The 27734-nt window shown below is 46.6% G+C and overlaps 1 protein-coding gene across 1 annotated transcript in view; it reads right to left on the bottom strand.

Moving 5' to 3' along the window:
* Positions 1 to 27734, bottom strand: part of MASTL (microtubule associated serine/threonine kinase like) — a 1019298-nt gene that overhangs the window by 643856 nt on the left and 347708 nt on the right. The window contains exon 4 of the mRNA XM_069648115.1: positions 3927 to 4015. Within this exon, the coding sequence (XP_069504216.1) occupies positions 3927 to 4015 (89 nt within the window). The remainder of the gene's footprint in view (positions 1 to 3926; positions 4016 to 27734) is intronic.

Below are 27734 nucleotides of genomic sequence, written 5' to 3'. Positions count from 1 at the left end.
TGTTAATTTGTTTAAATCCCTACTCCGCCAGGTCCACAGCAATATTTATACTGTGGTTGTAGGCCTCTTCACACTCACGCACCAACAGCATGGCGTCCTTGAGGTGCTGCTGCGGCAGATGTTCTAGAATTGTGGCCAGCCGATGCCACATTTCGCGATCATATCGGGCCATGATCGCCAAGGAATTTGCCGCCTTGACCGTCGTTGCCCCAACCGTCACAACCTTCTTCCCAAAGGTGCCCGCCTCCTGGCCTCACTATCCGGAGGCATAACGCACTTGTGTTGACTTCTGGCATTCCTGCTGGCCGCCGCCGTCACTACAGACTCTGGCGTGGACTGACACACCAATCATTTTGGGGGTAGACTAGGAGCCTTGAACTTCTTTTCAAGACGGCCTTTGACAGCCGGCTCCGAAAATGGATGGCGCATCGTATGCAGTCCCTCCTGCCACACATGGTCAAGAATAGGCATGGCCCATATGATCGAATAGGAAGCAGTCCTTCCGCTCCTCTTCTGGTGCCAATCCAAACTCCACACAGCTTAGACATCATGGCGTGGAATGCCCCAATATCATCTGGTGGAGAGGGTTGTGCCGGACTCCGAGGTTTTTCCACCTCCAGGTCCGTGTCCCACGCATCGTCCTTCGTCTGTGAAGATGAAACAGTAGACAAAATGTCCCACGGAACACTCTCTGGCTCAGATTCTGGCAGCTCGCCTTCTTCTGGATGTGACTGGAAAACCTAGCCCCACCGGCAACGGCATTGGCAACCGTGCTGGAGGAGACTTCCTCAGTGTTACACCAGGCACTTCGACCACCGGTACCGCCAGACTCACATTCTGAGGAGGCAACCGCGCATCTTGCTGACCCAACAACGACTGAATCGTGGACAGTACTTGCAATGACAAAAGAGACTGTGGGTTAACCAGCGGATAACTGGCTGGATCAGCTCCCATTCGACTCAACGTCGAAGGCCCCACACTTTGTAGACCCAAAGCCGACGGGCCCAGCACCAGATCCTGGTCGTCTTCTACCTCTGATGAAACCAAAAAAAGTCACCGGATCCTGATGCAGAATGTTGTCAGGAAGAAGAGAATCAAAGGCAGAGGCCTGCCACACCCCAATCGTCGACAACAATCCTTCCGTTTCCCCTTGCGTGGACGAGAACAGCATCGGTCCACTGGCAATCACTGTCGTGACACCACCGTCGACAACGGGATCGTACACTGCAACCCAACCGTCGACGACGGATCCACCGTGGGCCAAGAAGCCGTCCCTATCATCCCCTTCGGGAATATGCTCTTCCATCATAGAAATACACTCCCATAGAATATACGAAAACGTATCAAGGGCACAAGTGGAGTTGGCAGATTTTAATGGCATACTCCCTGCGGAAAATAACTTTCTTGCCCATCGATCTACACGACTGTCGTCCCTATCAGGAGGGATGGTAGGGTACGCTGCTTGTTGTGAAGTAGCCGTAGTTGCCTGGACCACCAGACTCTCCGGAGTGGGGTGCTTTGACAGGTAGCCAGGGTCGCTACTGGTAGGACAGTATTTTTTGGTGAGATTTTTGTCAACTGCCAGATTAGTTTCCGGAGTCCTCCAATTCCTGGAAACCCTTTTTTGAAGTGCCACATGGAAGGGCAAAATGGGATCAGTAGGTGGACCCTTCTCCAGAACGTCAGTTAGATCATATTGGTCATAGGGTGGTGGAGGCCTAGACCAACCCAAGTATTCAACAACCTTAGACATTAGCTGCCTGTAAGAGGAGTCAGCATGCTCCCCCGGTTCTGGTTTTCCAAACTCCAGTTCTGGAGAAGTGTCAATTCCACTTGCATTGTGCAAATTATCATATAGATCCTGCTTTCTGCTTTCCTCTGAAATGAGGCATTGAGGCCCATCAAGTGTACCGTATTGGGGCATCTTCATCATCTGAATGCTCTTCCTCCTCAAAAATGGAATTTAGAGACTTGAAAAAGTCTCTCTTTGGTAGAGGAGTATATATTTTTTCTGGTTTTGAAACCAGAGGCTCTGACGTTGTTGATGTCGTCATCAACGTTTTCTCAGACAGTGCCTTTATAGGAAGGTCTCTTGGTTCTGATGGTTTAGCTGGCAAAATTGACGCAAAATTGGCACAGCTGGCAACAATGGCATAGACTGTTTAGTAGGGGTCGAGGGCCCGATGGGCGTCATCGGCATCGAAGGTGTTGAGGACCTCGACTTCTCCCCATGTCTCGAGTGATCCTTCGATTTCTCAGATAAAGGCCTTGAGGGCTCTCAATGAGGATTGTGCCTTTTACCCGGGCTCGAGGGTGTGTGAGTTTTAGGCCGAGACCTCTCCTTTCCGGCTTCCTTAGATGGCACGGTCAGAGCACAGCTTTGTATCTCGAATATTTTTTGCATTTCCACACGAAAAGCTTCCCATTCTGCAGGAGTAGACTTTTCGAAGAGCCCGTGACCCTTTCGGGGGAACTGTCAGAAGAAGTCAATTAAGGCAACCTGTGGTGCCTCGTCTTCGAAGATGACGAGTGACGGGAACCACGCCTAGACATGGAACGTTTGGCCTTCTTCCTCCGAGGAGAGTCGCCTCTCGACTCATCGGTCGAAGGCCTAGCAGGTCGGGGCTTGGGGTACTTGGGTGTTTTGCCTACTTTGAGTTTTCCCTTCCGTTGCCTCAAGACTTTTCCCATCATGGACTGACACTTTGAGCTAACGGTAGTATCGTGGTCCTCCCGAGGCACCACAGGCAGATTCGATGCGGGTCAGTTAGGGACATCTGCGAACCGCAATCTCTGCACTTTTTGAAATCGGACTTTGGTGTAGACGGTGCAGATGAAGACATAATTGTCGAGTTTGAAGACAATCGCTCTAAGTAATAAACATCACAGTATGAGGCATGCCGAGTTTCACACGAAGCAAAAGCTGTTTGCGGAAAAACGGAACTGAGGCCAACGGGCCCCCATGTGCTACGTATATCCACCGATGACGTCACCATCGATGGAGGCCTAGGAAGGACATCTACTCGATACCATCGATGCACAGCGCCCTCTGCCGCCATTGTTTTCCAAATCAGCTGAAGCTGGACATTACATTTAAAAGATGCGGAATACGTTGGAGGACACAATCCATTCTAAACCTTGTGTATAAGTGTTATTTGAATACCTGTCGCTGTATATCTCTATGGTACAATCCTACAGCTCACGTTTACCCCTCCTGACATAAGCCTGGCTGCTAAGCCGCTCTACCACTTGTATAGTACAGGCCTATACCAAAGGTTGGGTTACCTATTGCCAAGAGGATAACGCTGGTGTAGTCTCCCACAGGGTTACTACATACAATCTTGTCTAACACGCCCTTTCTTAAATGAAAGTTGATGTAGCATGTTTCATGCACGATTTCCGCTGTTCTTGTGAATGAGTGGGGGGAATGTGCATTATGCTTGTTCAATAGTAAGAAGGCAAATGTGTGAAGTGTTCTTTCATGATGTATGTACTAGATGCGCTTATTCGACTGTAAGAGGGATGTTCAGTATGCTCGTTTAAAAGCAAGCCTATGCAGTGATGTGCGTGAGAGGATGTAAAGATGGAATGAGAATGAAGTTTGTGAGGAGTGCTTGCTGTGAAGATTCCAGAGAGCAGTTGGAAGGAGAGGACGCAAAGAGAGGATGTGCTTTGGTAACCACATTTGTACTCTGAAGTGCTGAAGAACTGTCATTTCCTACATGAACAAAATGACTCTACCTTACTGTTTTGTGCTCTTTGATTTGTCCAATAACATCTTCCCATACCCCCAAATTACCGACCAACACTGCATGGTAGCAGAAGAACTTTACAAATGTATGATGTACATTACAAGAACGCCAAAGTATTTCAACATGATGGAGACTGGACTTATTTCAGAAATTATACATTCATTCTCACATTACCTCTTTTTAGAGTAACTTTGGAGAGCCCGAAGTCAGTCAGCTTAATGTGGCCAACATTGGAGATGAGCATGTTGTCTGGTTTCAAGTCCCTACAGAAAAAACCCAAAATGGGCAAAATCATTGTTATGGAAAAATCGCTGATGCCCGCAAAAATGTATCAAAGAGTTGACTGTATAAGTGACAACAAAAGTTTAATTATATGTCCACGATGTGAAACATATGCAATAATAAACGGACGGAATATCGGTACAGCTGTGCATTATTGGACTCAAAATAGATGACACACACGTATAACAGGTTGGCAAAAAGGACATGAAGCTGAAAACCAAAGCAGCAATTCATTAGGAAATATTAACATTGCTATCACAAGGTCTTGGACTCGCTGCACCTTTAATAAACAACTTCCACGGGGAAACACTGATTACAATGTCCTCAACCACCAATACCTTTTAGGACATGGATAACTAGGCTGAAACTTTAGCAGCATATAGCTTGCTCTGAAGAAAGATTATAAACCACAGCACCCGAATTGCCACATTCCAGCTCCACATCTGAACTCCGATTAAACACTATATGAACAAGCCATGCAATTAATGAGTTCATGGGTGGCTAAATAACGTGTGGTAGAAATCCTTTAACTTCAGATTACTATTAAAACCATTGAGTACTCCAACAAGTAATTGTTCCTTATAACCAGGGTGGATGAACCAATCACTACAATGTAAATTGCATTGTAAATAAACATTAATAAATCAGGTTCTTACAAGCTCGCATCATAAAATCCCAAAATGTGGCAATCTGAGCACACCTTTAAAGCGATTTCCTTTTTTCTTTTGGCCAATTGATGGAATACCAACCATTTTCTTATACAGGGAAGAGAGTGGAGGATATTGGCTGCACATGGTATTCCAATACAAAACATTCTGTGCTGGATCTTTCCACATGCAAAGTAGTACATGATGGCAACACCTTGTAATGGTGCGAGTAGAACAAATTATTTACCCCTGGTAATGTTCTTTCTGAAAGATGTTCCTCATCTTCGATATTCCCCAATATCCTGCTTGCAGCTTTGGAAATGTAGACACCAGAAGACGCCATGAGTCGACTTCAGATCCCTCTGCGGCTTCCATCCCGCACTCAGCAGCTATGTCGACACTGGAACAAACAACATGCACTACAACCATTGCCTCACTTCAAGTTTTTCCCTGATTGCACAATAGTCTCGAAGGTCGAACAAGCACCCAGATGTAGAAAGAGTAAGATGTTATCAATGGAAATTCACCTATGGATAATGGGGCAGGTTGGGAGGATGAGGAATCTGTGGGAGGAACATTCATCACAAATAACATTACCAGGGTTAAGTAATGTGTTCTTCTAATGGATTGTGTCCTCCCACAGATTCCTCCCCTTAGATAGATTCCCAAATCAGTTCATAGATGGAAGTGGGATCAAGAATTTGCTATTGATAAACGCAGTAAGGAACAGGCTTTGTCAAATTTAGCTTCCTGACCCCACACAGAATCAAGGAAATAATGTTTCGTACAGGTGTGCAGTGAAGATCAGGTTGCAGCACTGCAAATATCCTGCACCAGTACCCCTCAATGAAAGGCTGAAGTTGTAGCCACTCCTCTTGTAGAATGTGCCCTTAATTTATCAAGGACACCCTTGCCAGCTTAAGTGTAGCACTCCAATACATAAAATGATCCATTGAGATAAGGTCTGTTTGCCAACAGCCTGTCCCAAGCTATGATCAGAATAACCAACAAAAATTGATCATTTTATCTGACTTTCGCCAATCTGTTAAAATAAAAGGTCAACTCTCTCTTGGGATCTAGAAGATGGACTCTCTCTTAATCCTTGGAAGGATGAGGAGGTGGATAAAAGGAAGGAAGAACTATTCTTTGTGTCCGATGAAACACTGACACCACCTTAGGAAGAAATTAAGGGCGAACCCTCAAAACAATCGTTTCCTTATGATAAAAAAAGTAGGAAATGGCGGCGTGCATGACACAGTTTGAAGCTCACTTACTCTCCGAGCAGAAGTGAGCGCCATGAGAAAAATAGTATTCAAAGTCAACATCCTAAGCGGAGATAAATTAAGAGGTTCAAACAAGCTCCCATTAAAAGATTTACTGCTAAATTAAGATCACAGCCCGGGACTATGAAAGGTACTGGTGGAAAGATGTTTGTCAGTCCCATTAGGAACTGAATAACAAAGGGCATCTTACCATAAGAGCTTTGTTCAGGCACTTGAAAATGGAAATCACAGCGAGAAATCCTTTTGCAGTGAACAATAAGGGTGCAGAAGGACGAGACTGACACAGGTGGCATAGTGGTTGCTATAGACTTTTATCTGTCTCTATGAGGGGTTTCCCTGCCTCAACTAAAGTTATAATGTGTCCATCAGAATGCGCTTGTAACTTCAAGTGAGTCCACCATCATGTGTCAAAACTCTAACTCTGTCCCTTACACTTAGAACTAAACTAGAAGGTTGAGTCAATGTTATTAGTCCAGGAAAATGACTCCCTTCTCCTGGACAAGGCAGCACAGTTCTGGCTGCACGTTCTTAACCAGGGGCAATGACTCCCTCCCCCTGGCCAAATGTGTTCACCAAAATACCATCAAGTTCCAATGGTTTTCTCCTGGTTAAAACAATCTTAACATTATACTCCAATGTTCTTAAACTTAGTATCTGAAAGTGTATCACACATGTCAGGGGGAATGATTCCTTCCCCCTGGTTGAGAACTTCATGGTGGGTTTCCCTTTTAGCCGAGAGAATTAATCCCTTCTCCTGGTATCTTGGATTTCACAGTGCCCTGGTACCCAGACCCAGGCTTCTGCCCACTTGGTCCTCCTCCTCCTCCTCCCCCAGCACCTCTCCCCCAGCACCTCTCCCTCATCCACCACAAGGGAATCTTATCTTTCGTCTTTGACCAGCCTGTCCTCTCTCTCGTCCAACTGAGCAGAAGCGAAAAGACATACCCCTCCAAGATGATCCGCTGGGGTAAAAAGGCTGTGGCTGCTGCCTTTGAGGTCTGCAGCTTTTCAAGGATTTCATAAGCCTTATATGCAAATAAATAAGAGCCGTCAAAGGGCATGCTAAGGAGTCTGGATTGTAAATTGGGTGCAAAACCAGACTTCCTCAACCATGCAAATCTGCGTATGATAGTGCTTGCCGCCATGGCCCAGCTTGTCTAGACCTGAATGCAGAGACTCACACATTGCCTTTTTGCCATCATTTATCAGGTTCATGAAGCTTTCTCTTTCCTCACACTCAGGGATGTAATAAGCCGCCATCGCTACGAGGTCCCACAGGGTGAATGTAAACTTAGCAAGGGCACATGTGGAATTAGCAGACTTTAAAGCCATGCTGCTAGCCGAAAAGACTCTTTGCCCAGGAGTCGATGCAAATGTCATCTCTATCAGGGCGTATGGTTGGGTAAGCAGCTTGCTTAGAGGCAGATGTAGATGCTTGTACTACAAGGCTTTCTGGAGATGGATGGATTGACAGGTAGACAGGGTCGCTATTGGATGGCCTGTATTTTTTAGTCCAATCTTTGTTTAGTGCCGGACTCGACTTTGGAGCCTCCCAGTTACTGCAACCCTTTTTTGCCGTGCCACATTGAATAGTAGATGTTATATTGAGACCCTTGTCCAATATGTCAGTGGGGTCGTCCAGTTCAAATGCAGGAGCTGGTCTACTCCATCCCAAGAATTATGCCACTCTGGACATTAGGTGTCTGTAGGATGCATCGGCATGATCAGACCGGTCCAGTTTCCCAAATTCTAGTTCTGGGGAGGTGTCTACCCCACTAGCTGTCTGTATGGTGTCATGTAGTTCCCTAACCTTGGTCTCTTCTGAAATAAAGCAATCAGTTATATTAGTATTCTTCTGAATACTAGAGGTATCCAACTGGAGACCACATGGAGGGGTATCATCAGAGGTTCCATAGCCCTCGTATATTGAAGTCAGAGGCTTCAAAAAACCCTTTTCAGGTGAAGATTTAAAAACCTTTTCCTTTTTTTTCTGATGAAATGGCGTTGAAGAATGTACAATCAGTGTCAATGTTTTTTGTATCGAGGTCAATGGGGTTGACGTCTATGGTGTTGACGGCTTGACTTTTGTCTTGTGCTTTGAGGGACTTTGCCATCGACAACGTCTTCTTTGATGATTTCTCGTCCCATTGAGTACTCGAAGACTCTCGGGTAGTCTTAGGCGTATGACCCGAGTTCGAGGGCGCGCAGGTTTTCACCTTGGTATCATGCTCGGCCACTTTTCTTATGCTTCAAGATTTTGCACATTTTCCTCCTAAAGAGTTCCCACTCCTTTTTGAAGGAAGATTTAGTTGGGCAGACTAGAGTCCTTTCTGAGGAAGAAGATGAGGAACAATGTGATCTGTGCCTTCCCTTCAATTTTTTCGAAGAGGAGAAGTGTCTGCTCCTCGTGTGGGATCGTTTCTTCAATCTTTTTTTGTGAGGAGAGGAATCTCTCGACTCGTGGGATGACCCAAATTAAGAAGGAGTGGACAGGAATTTGGGGACAATCCTACCCACTGCAAGTTTAGATTTGCGCTCTTTTAAGACCTTAGCTGTCAGACGGACAGGATCAGCAGTCGTCGGTTATATGCTAGACACCCAGGCACCAGAGGCATATCTTATGCAGGTCCGTGATCGACATCTGGACGCCTCATTTTATACACTTTTTGAAGCCCGTCGGAGTATTCCGAGCTGAAGATGAGGCCATTTTCGATACGCTTTTAAAGAAAACTGAAGCACGCTGTTCATTTTGAAGCAATCGCATTAAAACTGAACTGAAGCCAACGGGTGCTGCGTATGGTATATGTACTCGACGATGACGTCAGCCGAGAAGGAAGAGCAGGAGGTAGATTTCTCTTGTCGGCTGGCGCCTCCCTCTGAACATCCTCTGTGCCTCTCTGAAACTTGAGCAGAACCAACTCCGGTTCCAGAAGCTGCTCAAGAGTTTCCTCTTTGCTTCTGCCTTCTGTTCCTCTTCCCTGCTGATCTCCTGTCTGACATTGCACTGGCTACCTGTCTACCCTCTAAATCTCGGGCCCAGGTCCCTGACCCCCAGTTGCACACCTGCATTACCGCCTGGCAACCCTGCACTTTGGGGCATTATCTGTTACCTTACAGTCCCCTTACCAGCACTTCCCAATTACCTGCTGCCTGCACATAACGCTTGAACTGCCACCTGCTGGCTGCACTTCCTATTTCTGGTTTTATTTGCGTTTTGTCCTGCACTTTTCCCCATCCCCTTCCCCTGGCACTTCGCCCCCTTTTCCCCTCTCTGCACTTGCACAATCTTAATGTCACTGGGCCTAGTAAGATCGTAGTCTTGTTCCCCCTTGTTCCCTTCCCATGCCTCGTTGCACCTTGAAACACTTGTGTATAGGCGCGCTATAAATAAAATATATCATAAGGAAGGCCTCGAGGAACATCTAGTCCACAGTCTCGACGCACATCGCCCTCTGCCGATAGATTAATTTCCAGCTTTGGCAAAAACTTTCCATCATAAATGAGGAATACGTGGGAGGACCTAATCCATTCGAAAGGGTCAATATGTTTAGCACTTCACCAGCTGCAAAACATGTTCCAATAGCAGTGGTATTGAGACTTTGTTGCTGTTCCTCTGGTCGAAAGCAACACCTCCATTACGTCTTCTGGGAGGTCCCAGTCTTTGAATCTTAACCTCTCAGAAACGAGGCGTGAAGGTTCAGGGTCCTGATTTCTGGGTGAAGAACGAGACCGCTCCCTTGCAAGAGCAGATACTCTCTTTGGGGGGGAAGACTAATTGGAGGGCAGATGGACATGACATGTCCAGAAGGTCCGGGTAGCACGTCCTCCTCGACCAATCGTGGCAATGAGCATCATGGGTTTCCCAAACTTCCTCAGCTTCCTGTTGACATGTGGAATGACTGGGACTGGTGGAAACGTGTATAGAATAAGAAACTCCCAGTCCACTACAAACGCGTTGTTAGGGAGAATTCTCTCTTTAGGCTGAATTTCCTAACGTAGTGAGTCCCCCAGCAGCTTTTTTTTCCTCCTGCCAAGAGTGAGACTCTTTTCCTCCCACTCTTGGACATGATTAATGGTATTCCTTTGACTGGTAATGTGTTTTATGGGCTATGGGGTCCTTTACTCCATAGGGTCTCATGTGTTTTTCCTATGTGTGTTACACAGCACCCTCCGTGCAGTAACACAGGGGTGTCATAGTAACACCCCACCATAGACTCCATACCCTGGGACGGACTACTGTCTCCCAGGGCATGTAAGGTCACCATTGGCTTTGCTAGTCCCAAATTATTAACAGAAACCAGTACAAACCATCATATTGTGGACGTACTGGTCAGGGCAATTCGATTGCCCCGGGGTCTGGTAGTCGAGGGGGCACGTCTCCGTCCCCCCTGAACGAGTTTTGGCTGGTGGCAGTGGAAACTACTTTTTATATTCGACCGCAAATATTTTCCTATGGGATTTTCCCATTGTTCGAGACTACCAACTTTAATTATTTAATTCTCATAGCCTCAAAAATACCGCCGGTTTATTTAATTAATATTAATTCTCCTGTTGGTATTTTTTTGCCAAGACTCGATTCGAAAATGGCGTTTGTGTTCTCTTCTGTGACTCCAACCCAAGTCGAGCCCTTTGTTCCACTTTTCTGACAGGCTTCTCCACAGAAGCCTCCAAAAGTGGTGCCACTCTGTCTGGGTACCACAGGGGGTGTGGGAGGGGGTTTAGGCACCCTGGACCGAGTTACCTTGGTAACTCAGGTCGCACTCTTGTGTGATTGGCCCAAGTGGTGAGCCGGCCGGCTCACCACTTAGCATGTTTGAGTGACAGCTAGGCTGAGTGAATGGGGGTGTACTGCATAAAAGCAGGGCTTTGGGGACTGGAACTTCAGAAGTCGCCACAAGACCTGAGAATCCGACGAGGGAGACGCTGAGCCGACCTACCACGACGACACCACCGGTGGAGCCCTGCAGAACCGACTCACCACTTCCCGACAACAGAGAAGATCTCCCCGGCTGGAGAGGCTTCTTCCCCTGACTGGTGGGCACAAGCAGTTTTACTTCCTTTCTTTGCACCCCAGCCCGGTTTGTGGTCGAACTGCCCGTGCCAAGCACCCCGGCGGCCGGATAGCCACTCAACACTGAACCGCGAATCACCGGACTTCTCCTTGTACCTGAGTAACTCAGCAGCTGTTTTTTTCCCTGGCAGTGCAACGGACTCCTGTCTTCCTCCACGACGAGATCCCCCTCTTCCCCCGGACGAAGCACCGACTTGCACCCGCTGCCAGGAGCAACTGCCCCCGCTGGAGCGTTCTCGCCACTTTAAGGTACTGTGTCCGCCAGGCCTCCCTTTCTAAAGATCGCTACAAGGTAATAATAACTCCTTAACCTTCTGGACTGGGCTGGCCGCCTTGACCCTCTAACTGGTCCCTTTCTGTTTGGATCCTCTGAAAGTGGATCCGGCCTCTTGAACTCTAACTTCACGGTTTTACTTTGCCTTCCTCTCTGGTTGTGTTCTTGAAAAAGTGTTGGGATCTTTTTCAATTTGTTCTCTGCTTTTCTCTCCCTTTTTAAAACGAACTATTAGAGTGCCATCTACGTTAAAAATAAGTGGGGCTTTACTTAAGACTTGTCTAATATTCTTTTAAGGGAGTGTATATCTTTTAGTGACCGTGTTTTTGAATTGCTTACTATTAGTGCCTGTGTGTTTTTTAGATGTGGTTTTAAATAAATAATTATATCTCTTTTACACCAAGCCCTGGTCAGTGTTTACTTGTTCTATTGTGTGCTCTTGACCTATTGTGAATACTCTGTATACTGCCTAACTCTTCTTGAGGGAAGTCTGACTGCTCAGCCACAGCAACCAAGTGAATCTGTGTAGTACAGCCTGCTACCAAGTGGGTTTACTGCCAAGCACATGTAGTCCTAAATCTTTTGCATTGGGCCCAGAGGGAACTGCACAGGTTTCTGCCTAATACGCGTCTCCTCTCAGAGGAAATTCCCTGGAGCAGAACAGGTCGCACTTACTGTTGACACTGGATGCAACCAGATCCACTTAAACGGTTCCCCAAAGGCCAAAGATCTCAGACTTCCTCAGCCAACTCCCACTCGTGAGAGACTGTGCTCTGCCTGCTCAGAGCGTTCGCCGCGTGTTCTTCTCTCCCGTTAGGTGAACAGCCGATCGAGAGATTCCATTTTGCAGTGCCCTCGACCAGAGCTGCACTGCCTCTCTCCACCATGGTAGTGACCCTACACCTCCTCTCTTGTTGAGGTAATACATGCCCACTGTGTTGTCCGTCAATGTCATGACAGTCTTTTCGCGAACAAAGCGAAGTCCGATTGTCCTCTGCTCCAAAAGATTGATGTGTAGTTTGTACTCCAATGGACACCAGCGACCACCGATTGCCAGATCATTAACATGCACTCCCCAACCTGTAAGGGAGGCATCCATAACTACCATTATCTCAAGCCATGGTTGCAAAACATTTTCCCCTTCAACACATTCTCCTTGGAGGCCCACCACAGGAGATCCTGCATAACCTTCTTGGCAACCTGAAGGAGATCCACCATTTTGCCAAAGAACTGTGACCACTGTGATCTGAGGGCCCAGTGAAGGGATCTCATTCTCAGATGGGCCACTGGTACCAGAAAGCTGCAGGATGCAATGAGACCAAGCAACATTAGAAAATCTAAAGCCGGCAAACATTGGGCCTTTTAAAACTTCATCACCATCTGCTGAATGTGCTGAGCCCTCACCTGAGGGGGTGAGGCTTTCCCCGAGGAAGCATCCAGGACAGTGTCATGATCTCTGCTTCCAAAAGATCAGGACTTGCCCGACTCCCTTGGAAGCAGACCCATAACCCCGGTTCCGAGTGCCAGCCAGTCCCAATTGGGACCTTTTGGACCCTGTCCTGGCGCCAGTGGCACCAGGCTCATAAAGATGCCCATTCCCAGCACTGGAAGCGCCGGGCTCATAATGCTTGGGTGGACTTACCTGCAGCAGACCATGCTGCTTACTTACCTGCCAGTTGAACCCCTGATCCTCTTCTGTTTGGGACTACTTTTCCTGTTGGGTGGGGCAGGAGCCACTCCCTAGGTTCAGAACACTGGAACTCTTCTGGAAAGCAGGAACTCTTTTCTTACCTAGGCGTGGCTGTGGAAGGAGACACCTAAGCACTACAGGAGGCTATTTAAACCACACCCGATGGAAGAATCTTGCTTTGTGTTATTCTGCATTCTCTGCAGCAGAACGCTCATCGTGTCTTCTGCTTCTGATCCTGGGCCTAAGGGAACAAAGGCTTACCATCCTGGAATCCAGTCTTCAGCAGCACCTGTAAAGACAAAGAAAGAACAGGTTAGCACTACGGTCTTCAGTGGCAGCGTATCTCTTACCTGGTCCATCGGCTGTCACCAACGCCTCGCGCTGCATTCTGGCATCTGAAAGACAAAGGCTTACCTACTCTTCGCATGCTCCGGAGGTCTTCGCACTGCATTCCGGCATCTGAAAGACAAAAGAAGGTGCGTTTAAAGACATTGGGCAACTTTATTACTCACGTGCCATTACTCCTTCCCACGCCGAATCCAGTGGGTATTCCAGCACCCTTCAGCTTCTCTAAAGCTCTGAACTTGTACCTGCAAGATAAAAGGGACAGTTAGTGCGCATCGTGAAGCAGGCTACAAGCGCTTACTTACGTGCTTCCAGGCGCTTCTATTCCTCACGCGGGTTCGATCCTCAACTCTCATCAGCCCGCCATCCGCCATCGCCGGAACCCTGCAAAACAAGAGATATCATTACAAAAGACTTTTAAGACATTTGAAGTGCCCAGAACTTACCGTTCGTGCAGTTAACGACGGACAGCAGTCCCCTGAGGTCAAGAGGCCTGCACCCTTATCCAGTGAAGAAACTGGTTACGGCACCCTGCACCGAGGCAGATGGAGAGCTCGGCGTTCACTTACCTAAGGTGAGGGCGTTAACCTTTGGGGTTCTACAGGAGAAGAGAAAGGGAAGAGGAGAGAGGCACCCAATAACCCCAGTTCATTAATCCCATATTGTCTATCTGCAGACATCTTACTCTTCGAGTCAGACATACAGTGCACAGAGGTCCAGCCCAAAGAGCCAACCGTGTGTTACACATCACCTTTGAAGATACGGCATTCACCCAGTCAAGACCGGCGCCTCTGCGGGAATCAGGTGAGCGTTACAGACAGCTACAGTGAACTAAAGATGGTATCGTATGGGACTTTCTGAGATTCAGGAAGAAGCCCAGTTTGTGAAGAGAGTGGCAGGTGATTCTGTTATGTTCCAAGACCTATTTGGGAGAACAGAGACCCTGATCAGCCAATTGTCTAGATAGAAGTAGCTATTAATCCCTCCCCTTCTCAGACTTGCTGCCACCATCGCAAATAACTTGGCAAAGACCCTTGGGCGGAGCTGAGCCAGAAAGGCAGAACCCGAAATTGAAAATGAAAACTGCCAATGGCGAACCTCAGGTACTTCCTATGCTTGCGATGAATAGTCACATGGTCCAATGATACCATCCACTCCTGGAGCTGGAGGGCCTGGAGGATCGGAGAGAGTCGCCATCTTGAACTTGAGTATCTTGTTCAAGCATCTCAAGTCCAAGATGGGTCCCAGTCCTCCATTCTTCTTTGGTATTGAGAAATAAGGGGAGTACCATCCTGAGTTCCTCTACCCAACAGGCAGTGGTTCTATAGCGCCTTTCTCCAGCAGGATGCAAATCTCCTGCAAAAGGAGTGGAACCGGTACTTTGAAGGACTGACTGCCTGGTGGAAAATCGGGAAGACTTTTCAAGAACGTAAGGCAGTAACACTGGGCTACAGTTTGCAGAGCCCAAGTATATGAAATAATGTATTGACATTCTTCCAGATGCTGGGACAGCCTGTCTCCCACTATGGTCATGTGGACCAAGAGAGGTTTTGGTATAGCAGTGGTGGCTGCTGATGGCAAGTAGGGTGCAGCTGCCTGGGTGGACTTACTTCGTCCTCCACGACAATCTCCTCTGGCCCCTTAGTGTGCCTTGAACCCTTGTTCTTCAAACCGATAAGTAGCAAAAGGACCAGCCCCTCCAACCCCGAGAAGCCGTGACAGCCAGTTGCGGCTGTTGAATTGTTGAACCCAGTTATTTTACTGCCACTTTTGATCACCAAAGCTTTTCGAAACTTTCGTCAGCCTTGGAACCAACCAAATCGGAGCCGCCGAAAAGCATGTTCAAAAGCATTCCTTGGACATCTGGTGCAAAACCAGACTTGCGTAATCAGGCAAATCTACACGACAGTACTGGCTGCCATCGCTCTACTAACACGGTCAGTTAAATCCAACCCAGACTTAAGCAACTGAGAAATAGTGTCCTTGCCATCTTTTATAATGTTTAAAAGGCCTTTCCTTTCCTCCCCTTCGGGAGCATGATCAGCCACCATAACCACACACCACTTCCCACAGAGTGAAAGTAAACTTGGCAAATGCGCATGTGGCATTGATGGATTTTAATGCCATACTGCTGGCTGAGAAAATCTTAGCAAGGGAATCAAACCTTTTATTGTCCCGATCTGGGGCAATTGTGGAGTAAGCAGCTGCTCTCGATGAACAAGTGGCCCCTTGCATTACCTGTCTCTCCGGAAATTGATGTTTCAATAGGAACTCTGGGTCTACACTGGATTTTCTAGTGACAACTTCATTCACCACCGGATTAGTATCCTGGATCTCCTAATTAGCCATGACCCTGCTCCTCAGAGATGTATTGAAAGGGAGAACAAGGTCCGTACGGGGGCGTCTGAAGAATATCTGTGAAGTCATGCTGTTCAAAAACAGCAGCAGCCAGCCTTCCCAAACCAAGATATTCAATTACTTTATTCATGGCTGCACTATATGTGGCATCTACATGTGCAGAAGGCTCCGGTTTGGCACAATCCACCTACGTAGATGTTAGGCAGAATCCTGTGCAGTTCCCTTAGGGAGAACTACAGGTCAGAGCAATTAATCCTCTTTGGCATCAGTCTGTACCACAAAGATTTAGTTGGTAGCTGTGGCTGAGCAGTCAGACTTATCTCAAGACGGAGATGCGCAGTATTCAGGGTTTACAGAATAGGCCTTCAGTATTATGGCACAAGGAAACACTGACCAAAGCTTTGTATTAAAACGTTGATATATATTTATTGTATACACTTCTAGTAAAACACATTTATCACAGTCATCAAGCAAGTTAAAATAAGTCAAAGAAAAATATACACACTCCCTAATTAAATTGTAGACCAAGTGAACCAGAGTGAAAACTGAGCAAAACGGCACAGTAAAAACCACACACAAGGGGTACTACTCTAGCAATTTCTCACAAGGGAGGGAAAGCACAAGTTATATAGAAATTTCTTCTTACACAACCTAGCAACACTTCACATATGTCTGTGAACCAGATTATGCAAGACAGCGCATCAGTATAGAAAATACATAAATGAAAACTGAGCAAAATTTCACAAGGTTTAGACAGGGGAAGAAAAGGGTAGTTATAAGACGTAGGTGCACCAACACAGTTCTAGTTGAGAATCAATCTAAAGAACAAAAAGAAGTATCTATCAGAGCACACCTAATTACTCAAAAACTAAATAGCTATTTAGAGAAATTTTATTACAATTCTGGGTGCTGGGGAGGAATACACGCCCTGACACTGGAGCATGTGTTAAACATAAAACAAAAAGTGTCTAAACTTAAAGACACTCCCGTCCCCTGCACACCTTACAAGCTGAAAAAATCAGTCAAATTTCATAACATTTGCACTTTTATATATAGAAAGAATTGTCAATTTAGAACATAAGTAACAAAATATCTTCATAAAAGTACAGAAAAAAGGTATCAACTGACTTCCAATATGGCCAGCATGAGAAACAAATCAAACCAGACAAAAAAATAAGCTCCCAATTTTGAACTGCAGCTTCAAGCTCTACGCGTTTCGGGGACTATCCCCTTCTTCAGGAGCAAAAATATCTGCAAGTATAGATATATATACAATTAGAGGACATCTCACATAACATTAAAAGTTTGGTCAAACTAAACACATTAAATAAAGAGAATACATTAAATAATTATGTACACATAAATCCAACCACAATTCTACATAACATACACAAGTGGTTGTATATTCACAGTGGTACAACTGGTATGGCCCCAAATGTAAATCTCAAAATGCATTAAAACCTAAAACACTTATACGTATATGTACCACACAGTGGGAATGTTGTCAAAGAAAATAGAGTCTCTGTCTGTGCATCTTTCTGTGCACGACGTACACAGATCCAGGATCTCTGCGAATACTCCTGCCGTCCTCAACAAGTGAAATGTGATTGCCGAACTCTGGAATACCAAAGCATATCTATCAGCTCCAATTACACGTAGTTAAATCACCAAACCTTAATGACTAACCAACTAGTTCAAAAAACACCTATTACTCATTGGCAACTAATCTGTGCAGCTCAACGATCACCAAAATCCACAACCTTGTGCCACCACCTCATCTTTTTGCCAACACATCAACTTAACACAGAAAGTTAAAAAGCCCAAATCCTCAAAGAAAACCCAAAATTTAAATTGTGCAACTCTTCCAAAATATATTATTTACCTAAGGCAAATCAATAGTCAATCCAATCCAAATTCAGGACTTCCAGTACCCCGCATCCAATGTAAAGCATCCTGCTGATTATAGAAATGTATAATGCAACTAAAAAACAAACACAAAATATACCATTTACAAACTAACACCACCTTTCCAATACAAACATAAATAAATATAAACACATCCACACAGCTTAAACTTACTTCCAGAAGCGCACCTCTTCACCTCAGATTCAACGGCTCCTCTCCAATTCAGACATAACAGATCCCAACCCACAACACACTTCCTGGCTCATTTTATACTGTTTCCTGGTAGTCACATGATAAAGTCACGTGACCCGCCGGCACTGAATACTAAAAGAATGCACAAAGCTCCCTGCAACCTGCCAAATACACAGGTAATGCTAACTAAGCACACAGGTACTGAGTGAATAAATCAAACAAAATAAAGAAGACACCAAAGATGAATGTTTGTGTATTTAAAAAGGAGATAGACATAGAAGAAAGACTGCATTTTTGAAAAAATTAAAAAAAATAATAGATAAGTGCCTTAAAACTATTGCTGTCCATCAACCATACTTAACTACGCGGCAAATTCAGAAATAACCAAGTAAACTAGTTATGTACTAAAGATAAATGTGTGTGTATTTAAAAAGAAGATAGATATAGAAGAAAGACTACATTTTTGAAAAAATTGAAAAAATAATGAATAAGTGCCTTAAAACAATTGCTGTCCATCAACCAGACCTAACTACGCGGCAAATTCAGAAATAACCAAGTAAACTAGTTATGTACTCATTACACAAACCCAATAACTACTCTTCCATACACCTCTAATGGAACAACCAGTATGTAACGCCCGGAAAACACAAATCACTCCATGTGACCTCAAACACATAAATGTATGCATTATGAACGACTTAAACCATTCACCAACCATACCTCGACACCTACACAAAACAATTCAAAGAGAACTCTTCACTGAGCCCTCTTGGAGATAAAGTCCCCAAGAGGTCAATCCAAAACATCTCTCTCTGGGCTAATATTCTCAAAAAGTCACCTCCTCTGGGTGGTTTCTTCACCACTTCCAAAACATTAAACCTCAATTGTGCGATAGTATGTCTAGACATATTAAAATGCCTAGCAACTGAAGATGTCTCATTTGTACACCGTATTTGAGATTTATGTTCAGTCCATCTTTCACGTGCGGATCTGGCTGTCTGTCCAATATACATTAATCCACACGGGCACTTAATGCTGTAAATCACCCCTGTGGATCTGCATGTGGCAAAATCTCTAAGAGTGATTTTTTTGCCCGTCTGCGGGTGAAGAATGTATTCTCCTTTAGCCACATTGTTACAATGACTACACGACAGACAAGGAAATGTTCCCTTTTTTTTATTTATTTATTTTTTTTTAGTCACCAATGTCATCTGAATTTCCTTTGGGCCTCTTTCGGCTCTCACAACCCTATCTCTCAGGTTCCTACCTCTTCTATACACCATCATTGGTGGAGATGGAAACAATCCCAGAAGTGTAGGATCATGATGGAGAATCGACCAGTGTTTATGTACGATTCTTTTAACATGCCAACTTTGTCGAGAGAATTTGGAAATATGCAAAATTGCATCAGACTCCTTCTTCACCTTAGGTGTAAGCAATTGCTCCCTTGTAATCGGGAGCGCTCTGTTCTGGGCCTCATTCAAAAGTTGTACTGGATACCCTCTTTCAGAGAATGTTTTAGAGAGCGACTCACATTCAACTTTAAATTCATCAGTATCCATAACAATTCTCTTAATTCGTAATATCTGACTATATGGCAGACTAGCCATCATTGGCTTTGGATGAAAACTCGCAAAATGCAATAAATTATTAACATCAGTTGGTTTATGAAAAAGTGATGTTTTGACCTGATTATTAACAATTTCTAACTGAACGTCCAAAAAGTCTAACTTGGGGTCACCAATTTCCAAAGTAAATTTTATCCGTGAATGAACAGTATTTAAATACTCAAAAAAACACTTCGAGTTCACCTTTGGAGCCACACCACACACCAAAAATGTTGTCGATGTACCTTTTCCAGACAATTAATTTACTGGATCATTCAACATTGTCTAGTACAAATTGTTTTCCAAACCAGTACATGTAGATATTAGCATATGCAGGGGCCATCGCTGACCCCATTGATGTTCCAGAAATTTGTGCAAAATATGAGTCTTGGTACCTAAACTAACTGTTGTGTAAAAAAATCGTAATCAACTCAATCACCAACTGTGGATCACATTCTACATTCACAGACTGTAGTAGTAACCACTCTACTGCCTCAATTCCCTCCTGGTGGGGAATCGAGGTGTACAGGCTACATACATCCATAGAAAACAAAATACATTCTGAGGATAGACAAACCATTTCATTTATGTTCAATAAAAAATCAGTTGTATCCTTTTAATGTTATGTGAGATGTCCTCTAATTGTATATATATATCTATATTTGCAGATATTTTTGCTCCTGAAGAAGGGATAGTCCCCGAAACGCGTAGAGCTTGAAGCTGCAGTTCAAAATTGGGAGCTTATTTTTTTGTCTGGTTTGATTCGTTTTTCATGCTGGCCATATTCAGTCAGTTGATACCTTTTTTCTGTACTTTTATGAAGATATTTTGTTACCTATGTTCTAAATTGACAATTCTTTCTATATATAAAAGTGCAAATGTTATGAAATTTGACTGATTTATTTCAGCTTGTAAGGTGTGCAGGGGACGGGAGTGTCTTTAAGTTTAGACACTTTTTGTTTTAAAATCAATCTAAAGAAGGCAGTTCTAACAAATGTAGCCAGAGTCAGAAGGCCTGTGCCAGAGTCAGTGATACAGGGCAAGGGCCCAGAAGCAAGACGTTCTTGTAGCTGCAGTCAAGTCTTTGGTTGACGATTTCGAAAAGGTGGATGCAGAAGTTGAAACATAATGTTAAGAGAGAGGGGCGGCCTACCCAACAGGTAGGTAACGGATTTAAAACACCTTTAGCTCTACAGCGAAGAAAGGGCTTTCTGGCGGAACAATGTACCTTTAAAATGAATAAGTGGCTCCTGCGGTGGCAGTTGTTCCTGGTAGTTCCTGCAGTTCAGGGGATCCAGCAGAGGAAGAGAGGCTCTCGTCGTGGAGGAAGGTTCGAGTTACTGCACTACCCACGGATGAAACCACCCGCGGTGCTGCCCGACAAATAAAAGGTACGCTACTTTAAATCGCGGTCCGGGTGGACTGGTGCCTGGCTATCCGGTCTCCGAGTACAGGGTACTGGTGAATCGACCAAGGCAGGTCCAGGAAGGCGATTGGCAAACTGGTTGGCCCCACCAGCTCAAGGGAAGAAGGCTCTTGCAGGTGAAGATCTTCTCTCGTCTTGTGGAGAAAAGTGGTGAGACGCTGCAGCAGGGCTTCACTGGAGGGTCAGTCGTTGCAGATGTCTTTGGCTTCTCTCCTCTTCGGCTTCTTAGTTCCAGTGGCAACGTCTTGCTCTTCCAGTCCTCAGGACCCTGTTTTTATGCACAAAGAGCCCCATTCATACAGCCTGGCTGTCACTCACACAGTGGAGTGGTCTTCTTGGCGGGAGACCCTCCAGTCTATCAGTATAGAGTGTGACATGGGTTGCGGAGGCAACCCTGTCCAGGGGTCCTACTCCCCCTCCCAAACAATGGACCCACCCAAGACTCAGTGGCGCCGAAAGGAGGGCTTCTTGGCAGAAGTCCGCCAAACGGACGAACAAAGGATCCCCGACCTGGGTTAGGAGTTTAGAGAAAGACATGAGAAAGATTTTAGATTAAAGTTCTGGCAAATAAAACCTACCGGAGTAAAGTTAATATAAAAATAAACCAGCGGTATGTTAGAGGCTGTCAGAAAAAGTGGTAGCCTCGAACAATGGGAAAATCCCATAGGGAAATATTCGCAGTCGAATATTTACAGTAGTAACCACGGCCACCAGCCAGAAACTTTAGACAGAGGGACTGTATGGTACCCCCTCGAAAATGAACATAGGGAAAAAACGATTAACCCTTCCCAGTACCTCCATAGTAAGATGGGTTGTACTGGTTTAGTTCATAAAAATTGACTAGTAAAGTCAATGGGGACTTTACATGCCCTGGGAGACAGTAGTCAGTCCCAGGGTATGGAGTCTATGTTTGGGGGTCGCTACGACACCCCTGTATCACTGCATGGAGGGTGCTGTGTAACACATGTGAATAAAGATGGTTCCTATGGGGTTGAGAAATTCCAATAGACATTAAACACAAAAATAGCCTAGAAAACACACAGCAAAAATGCCTAAGAGTGGGAAAAAGAGTCTCACTCTTAGCAGGAGAAAAGAAACAAACCCTTCAAATCCAGCAAAGCTGCTGGGGGACTTTCTAGGTAAAGGAAATTAGCCATAGAATGAGAATTCTCTTTAACAGTGTCGCACAAAAGTATGGACAGAGGCCCATGTGGCTGCTTCGCAAATATCGCGAATCGGAACGCCCCTCTGTAGAGCAGTGGAGGCTTCCAACCCCTTAGTAGAGGGAGCCTGTAAGCCTACTGGAGGGTCCTTTCCCGTCAAACGGTAACACTCAGAGATCGTCAAAATGATCAAACTGGACAAGGTCAGCTTGGAAACAGCCTGACCTAAACGCCTTTCAGCATAACCTACAAAGAGCTGATTGTCCACCCTGACCCGGGTCATCCGTGAGAGATAGAAACTCAAAGCTCTCCTAGGATCCAACCTATGGAGCCTCTCCTCTTCCTTACCAGGATGTGGAGGAGGATAAAACGCTGGAAAAATGATCTTCTGACTCAAATGGAATTCCGACAAAACCTTCAGAAGAAAAGAAGGGCGCACCCCAAGGACAACCCTGTCCATATGGAACACAGTGAAGGGTGGCTTGGCGGAAAGTGCCTGCAACTCACTCATTCTGCGTGCGGAAGTAACAGCAACTAAAAATACAGTTTTAAAGAAATACAGTCGCAACGGACAAGAATGTAAGGGCTCAAACGGAGCTCCCATCAGGAACTTTAAAACCAAATTCAAATCCCATCCCGGCACCTGGAAAAGCAACGATAGAAACACATTAGTGAGCCCTTTTAGAAACTGTGAAATCAAAAGCAATCTTAAAATAAGAACATTCCTCAGACGAGCGCTTAAATATAGACAGCGCCGCCAGGTAACCCTTAATGGTACCCACTTGCAGGCCCTTGTGGGCCAAGGGAAGCAAAAAAGACAAAACCAAAGGAATGGAACATTGGAAAGGATCCACATTCTAAACCCTGCACCAGTCACAAAACTTTCTCCAACGGCAACGGTACAGGGATTCGTTGCTGGCCTTCTGGCCGAAAGCAACACCTTCATCACGTCTTCGGGGAGGTCCCAATACTTATACCTCAACCTTTCATATACCAAGCATGAAGGCTGAGAGACTTGATCTCTGGATGGAGAACCCGACACCCCCCTCCCGTGAGAGCAGATCGTCTCGGTAGGAAATACATCGTGAAGGGCAGATGAACATGTCTAGAAGGTCCGGGTACCACGCTCTCCTGGCCCATGCCGGAGCAATGAGGATCATCCGGGAACCGAACCTCCGTAACCTCTGCAACACTTGCGGAATGACAGGGACTGGAGGAAACGCGTACAGCAGTGGGAAGGACCACTCCACTACGAACGCGTCCCCCAAGGCTCCTCTTGGAGGAAATTCCTGTGAGCAGAATCTTTCGCACTTCCGGTTGACACTCGTGGCAAAGAGATCCACTTGTGGGGTTCCCCAAAGGGTGATGATCTCCAACAGAACTTCCTGAGCTAGCTCCCGTGCTCTGCCTGCTCAGAGCATCCGCCGCCACGTTTTCATCTCTGACCAGATGAACTGCCGAGATCGTAATTTCCTGCTGGATGGCCCAGAACCAGAGCTGTATCGCCTCCCTGCACAACGGGAGTGACCCTGCCCCCCCTTTTTTGTTGAGGTAGTGCATGGCCACCATATTGTCCGTCATGATCAGGACATTCTTCCCGCGCACAGACGGTAGAAAAGCCTTCAGGGCTAGCCTGACAACCCGCAGCTCTAACAAATTGATGTGGTGTCTGGACTCTGACGGAGATCAACGGCCGCTGGCTGTCAACTCGTTGGCATGAGCTGCCCAACCCGTGAGGGATGCGTTCGTCACCTTAGGTCAAGGTTGCCAAAACGGAGTACCCTTCATCAGATTGCCTTCGACGGCCCACCACAGGAGATCCTGTGCGACCGAGGGCGGAATCTGAACGGGATCAGACATCCTGACGGAGAACTGTGACCACTGCATCTTGAGAGCCCACTGCAGAGATCTCATCCGCAGCCTGGCCTCCGGCACCAGGAAAATGCAGGATGCCATGAGGCCGAGCAACCTCAAGAACTCGAACGCCGGGAGACTCTGGGCATGTTGAAATTTGTCCACCATCTACAGAATGTGATGAGCCCTCACCTGGGGAGGCAAACACTGCCCCAGGGATGTGTCGAACACTGCTCCGATGTATTGGAGCCACTGGGTAGGTGTCAAATGGGACTTCTTTAAATTGAGGGAGAAGCCCAGCTTGTGAAGGGAGAGGCAGGTGACGGACAGATGATCCAGGACTTGCTCGGGAGAGCACGCCCTGATCAACCAATCATCCAGGTAGGGGTAGACGTGAATCCCCCCTTTCCTGAAATACGCTGCGACCACCACTATCAGCTTGGTGAAGACCCTCGGGCGGAGGTCAATCCGAACGGCAGGACCCGAAACTAAAAATGGAAGTCACCAACCGCGAACCACAGGTAGTTCCTGTGCTTGGGATTAATCAGCACATGAAAGTAAGCATCCTTGAGGTCGAGAGACACCAACCAATCCTGAAGTTGAAGGGTCTGGAAGACTTGAGAAAGAGTGACCATCTTGAACTTTTCCTTCCTGAGGAGCTTGTTCAACCGATGCAAGTCCATGATGGGTCTCAATTCCCCGTCCTTTTTCGGGATCAAAAAATTAGGGGAACACCATCCTTTGGTCCTCTCCGCTACAGGCACCAGTTCTATGGCCCCTTTCTCCAGCAGGGATAGGATTTCCTGTGCAAGGAGCGGATCCGGACGCCTCAAAGAGAGCTTTGCTGCTGGATTGTTGTGAGGCCTCTGCCGAAAGGGAAGACAATAGCTATGGGATATGATCTCCAGAACCCACACATCTGAAGTAATGGCTCACCATTCTCTAAGATGCTGCGCAAATCTGCCCCCAACCGGCAGCGGACGCGGCTGCAGCAGTGCCTGAAGGTAAAGAGGCAACTGCCCAAGCGGCTTTGGCACCTCAAGTACCTTGCTTCCCACCTCTGGTACTCCTACGGTGGCCCCTTTGACTGGCAGCTCCTTTCGATCTACCAAAGGCAGATTAGTACCGAAAGGAACCTCCCCTCCATTGCTGTCCCCTAGGACGAAAATGCGTAAGTTGACGTACTGTAGCGCTCAAAGACTTTGCTGCAGCTTTGGCGGTCTGCAACCTGTCAAGGCTCTCGTCAGCCTTGCTCCCAAACAGATGGACATCAAATGGCATGTTGAGAAGCCGGGATTGCACATCAGGAGCAAACCCAGAGTTCTGCAACCACACAAACCTGCGTATAACTGTGCTCGCAGCCATGGACCGGCTGACACAGTCTGCCATGTCCAGACCCGACTGAACGGATTCACACATGGCATCCTTGCCGTCTTGCACGAGGGCTAGAAAACCATCCCGTTCTTCCCTTTCGGGAATATGCTCAGCCGCCAAAGACGCACAATTCCACAGAGTGTGAGTGAATCTCGCCAAGGCACAAACAGAGTTGGCTGCCTTCAAAGCCATACCCCCAGAAGAAAATACCTTCTTCGCCCAACCATCAGAGTGCTTGTTATCCCCATCAGTAGGGATGGTAGGGTACGCAGCCTGCTTCGCTGGGGCTGTAGTCGCTTGCACCACCAAACTCTCTGGAGTAGGATGTGTCGACAAGTAGCAAGGGTCACTACTGGCTGGCCGGTATTTTTTCGAAAGCGAGTTACCAACTGCCGGGAGACTCTCCGGAGCAGCCCAAGCCGCCGCTACCCTTCTTTGCAAAGCCATGTGGAATGGCAACACCGGGTCAGTGGGTGGACCTTGGTCCAGGATGTCCGTCAGATCATCCTGACCAAAATCAACAGGTGGAGCAGACCACCCCAAGTATTCCATCACCCTGGAAATGAGATGCCTATAGGAGGATTTGGCATGTGTTCCAGGTTCAGGCCTGCCAAACTCCACCTCCGGAGAGGTGTCAAGACCACTGGCATCATGCTTGGACTGACCGAGTTCTTCCATCTGACTGTGATCAGACAAAAGGTCATCAGGGATATCAGGAGGCACAACCATCTCCTCATCAAACCCTTCCTCCACCTCTGAAATATACTCCAAAGGTTGGAACAAGTCCAATCTGGGAGGAAAGATAGAGTAGGGCTCAAAAACAGGCCTCACAGATTTACTGAGAGCCTTCCTGGGAGCTTCCACAGCCCTCTGGGGCATCTCTGGCAAATCCTCCCCAAAAGGCGTTGAGGGCGCTGAGGGAATCTGCGTCGACATCGAACGAGGCGCCGACTGCATGGACAACTTCCTTGAGGGCCGAGCCCCGAGACCGTCCTTCGACGGAAACGGCGCGGATGGTGTTGACGCCTTCCTCTAAGGCTTCACGGGTTCCGATGGTCTTGATGGCGTCGAGGACCGGGACCTGGATCTGGCACGGCTATGGCAGTCTTCCTTGTCCGGTCGGGACCTCAACGGCTCCTGACAATCGCGCCGCCCGCCCGAGCGAAGGCGTTTGAGTGATGGACCAAGCCTGTTCCCTGCCGGCTTCTTTCGAAGGCGCGGCCGGAACTATGCCTTGCGATTCGAAAATAGCCATCATCTTCTGGCAGAATGCATCCCATTCTGCCTGCGACGAAGACTTGGTGGGACAAGTCAACCGCCGTCCGGCAGAGACCTCAGACGAGGAAGGCAACCGGTGACAGCGCTTCCGCGAATGCCTCGAAGAGGCAGAGAAATGGCGGGAACCACTCCGAGACCAAGACCCCCTGGACTTTCGCTGACGCAGAGAGTCGCCCCTCGAGTCGTCAGTTGAAAGCCCAGCAGATTTCGACTTATGGGGCTTAGACACCCTATCTACCGTTAATTTCTTCTTCCGTTCCCGCAAGGCCTTAGATGTCAGGGACTGGCAGTCATCGCAGTCGTTGGTGGCGTGGCTTTCGCCGAGGCACCAGTAGCAGATGTCGTGCGGGTCTGAGATGGACATTTTCAAACCGCAGTCCCGACATTTTTTAAAGCCCGACTTCGGGGTAGAAGACGAAGACATCGTATTCGAAGTAGAAGAATCGAGCGCGCCGAGTTTCTGAAGCAAACACGTTTGCGGAAAAAACGGAGCTGAGGCTACAGGCGCTGTGAGTCCTACATATAACATCCGGTGACATCGACACTCGACAGAGGCCCTCGAGGGATAGCGTATCGACGTCATCGACGCAGGACGCCTACGCCAAAGAATTTTCCAAAGCAGCACAGCTGTGGTCATTGCCTGTCATAGATGTGGAATATGTCGGAGGATACAATCCCCTCGAAACACATCTACTGTGATCAAAGGACCAAAAAATGTAAATAAGTGTAGGTGGGGGAGGTGTTTTGTTCTTCCTTTACCTCTCGCTCCAGGGGGGGTGGCACACTGAAGGGAAAAACTTGCAAATATCAGAAATAAATTGCAATAAGGATAATGAAGGAAGAATAGTTTATATTACTGTGAAAGTCCAAACTGTTTCATATTTTATATGCAATGTTTATGCACCATACGAGGGAGATGGGAGTTTTGTGTCCCTGACACAGTTTATACAGAATTTAAACCAATAGAACCTAGTAGGAGGAGATTTTAATATCACGCTAGATCCTATGTTAGATAAAAGTGCGCATCACTTGAAGGTTATGGAAAAAGAAAGATCAATTAATGCGATTGAAAGCATGACTGGAGGAATAAAGGTTGACCCAAGGCAGATTAACAAAGAATTCAAGGATAATTACAAGACTTTATACTCCTCTGAAGTACAAGTCAGCCAAGACTGCCTGAATGAATACATTGAAAGCTGCAACTTACAAAAATTGAGGAAAGTTCAAAATTGG

The sequence above is a fragment of the Ambystoma mexicanum genome, chromosome 2q (assembly GCF_040938575.1).
Source record: "Ambystoma mexicanum isolate Mex_15411 chromosome 2q, UKY_AmexF1_1, whole genome shotgun sequence".
Taxonomy (NCBI): Eukaryota; Metazoa; Chordata; class Amphibia; order Caudata; family Ambystomatidae; genus Ambystoma; species Ambystoma mexicanum.
Note: the sequence above shows the minus strand (reverse complement) of the source record. Positions and strands in the feature narration are given on the sequence as shown.